The sequence below is a fragment of the Manis pentadactyla genome, chromosome 10 (genome assembly GCF_030020395.1).
Source record: "Manis pentadactyla isolate mManPen7 chromosome 10, mManPen7.hap1, whole genome shotgun sequence".
Classification (NCBI taxonomy): Eukaryota; Metazoa; Chordata; class Mammalia; order Pholidota; family Manidae; genus Manis; species Manis pentadactyla.
The window spans coordinates 44,027,405-44,029,031 of NC_080028.1; the positions used below are offsets into that span (position 1 = coordinate 44,027,405).

At 37.0% G+C, this 1,627-nt stretch overlaps 1 protein-coding gene across 1 annotated transcript; it reads right to left on the reverse strand.

The window, feature by feature from the left end:
• Positions 1-391: 391 nt before the first annotated feature.
• On the reverse strand, positions 392-1,180 carry LOC130679295 (olfactory receptor 6C2-like). The gene has a single exon (XM_057487909.1). The coding sequence runs from the start codon at positions 1,178-1,180 to the stop codon at positions 392-394; it is 789 nt and encodes a 262-aa protein (XP_057343892.1).
• Between the last annotated feature and the right edge of the window lie 447 nt (positions 1,181-1,627).

Consider the following 1,627-nt stretch of genomic DNA (forward strand, 5'->3'; position numbering starts at 1 on the left):
ATTGACAAGCACTCTGTTACTATTTAGGATAATTTTGATAACTTTGGTTTTGAGGAGAAACTACTACTATTACTACAAAATGTATCTTCTAGATAATTTGTATACTTTTAAATATTATTACTTTCTTTCTTGTATAAGAGCACTGAAAAAAAGTTTGGGTAAGAAAGGAATAAGTTTAATTACATGGAAATATTTTTTATAGTTTCACAATGAGGGAAAACACCACCTATGAATTTTGGTTTCAAAGAAGAACAAGGAAATTGTTTAAGGTAAGTGTAGGATGCAGTATTACATGTCTCTGATAAGGTTAATATGACTGAATTATAGGCACAAAGCATTGAAATAAATTAGAAGCTGTAGTTAAACGTTTAGAGTATTTTCTTCTTTCATTTTACTTTGATTCATCAAAGCTGATTTTTTTGAGAACAATGCAATCCTCTTTATAGTCATTAAAAGCTTGTTTCACTTGCTTATTCCTCAGGGTGTAAACGAAGGGGTTCAACAAGGGTGCAACAGATGTGGTGAGCACTGAGATGCCCTTATTTATGGCCACCTCCTCCTTTGCTGAGGGCTTGATGTAGATGAAGATGCCACTGCCATAGATGATGGAAACGACAATCATGTGGGAAGAGCAGGTGGAAAAGGACTTTTTTCTCTGTTGAACAGAGGGGGACCTGAGAATTGTCCTGATGATGTGTGTGTAGGACAGAATCACACACACTAGGGTGATGATGAGTCCAAATACAGCCACAAGAAAAACCACTTTTTCTATTACCTGTGTATTTGAGCATGAGATCTTTAGGAGGGGACCTGCATCGCAGATAAAATGATCAACTGTATTGGAGTCACAGAATTCAAGCTGGAGGCCCAAGCTAAGGGGTGGGAGAATGATCATCAAGCCAGATCCCCAACAACAGAAGACTAGTAAGCTACATACTCTGCTGTTCATGATGGTCATGTAATGCAGGGGTTCACAGATAGCAATGTAGCAGTCATGGTACATGGCTGCCAGGAGAAAAAATTCTGTAGCTCCAAAGAGAATAACAAAAAATATTTGACTTGCACAAGCATTGTAGGTAATTTTATTGTCCCCAGTTGACATGCTGTACAGGAATCTAGGAATACAGGCAGTGGTAAATGATACTTCTAAGAAGGAAAAATTTCTGAGGAAAAAGTACATAGGGGGTTTTCAGATGAGAGTCGACCAATGTGAGGGTAATAATAGTTATGTTCCCTGTTACACTCAACATGTAGGTGAGAAATAGGAAGGTAAAAATCAGGATTTGCAGTTGAGGATCATCTGTGAGTCCCAAAAGGATAAAAGTTGTTATTTCTGTGTGGTTTCTCATCACTGGCTTTTGAACTCTGCTCAGTAAGCATGTAAATATCAAAGGGAGTTCAGGAAGAGATAGATACTCAAATTCTGTAGCAAAAGACTGTGCTTATAAAAGCCAAGCAAACAAGGCTCCAATAAATTCCTCCTTTCACACCATAATCAGCATTGCCAGTAGTCCAATAATATTTCTGAATATTCCATGTATGAGTAACAGATTATTTCTTCAGGATTCATGTTGTAAAATAATCCAACTTTTCCTCACATCATTCTTTGCCCTTCAAAATTAAAAAG

Excerpts from the sequence above, each read along its gene's own strand:
- LOC130679295 (XM_057487909.1), bottom strand. The coding sequence starts at position 1,180 with ATGTACTTTTTCCTCAGAAATTTTTCCTTCTTAGAAGTATCATTTACC.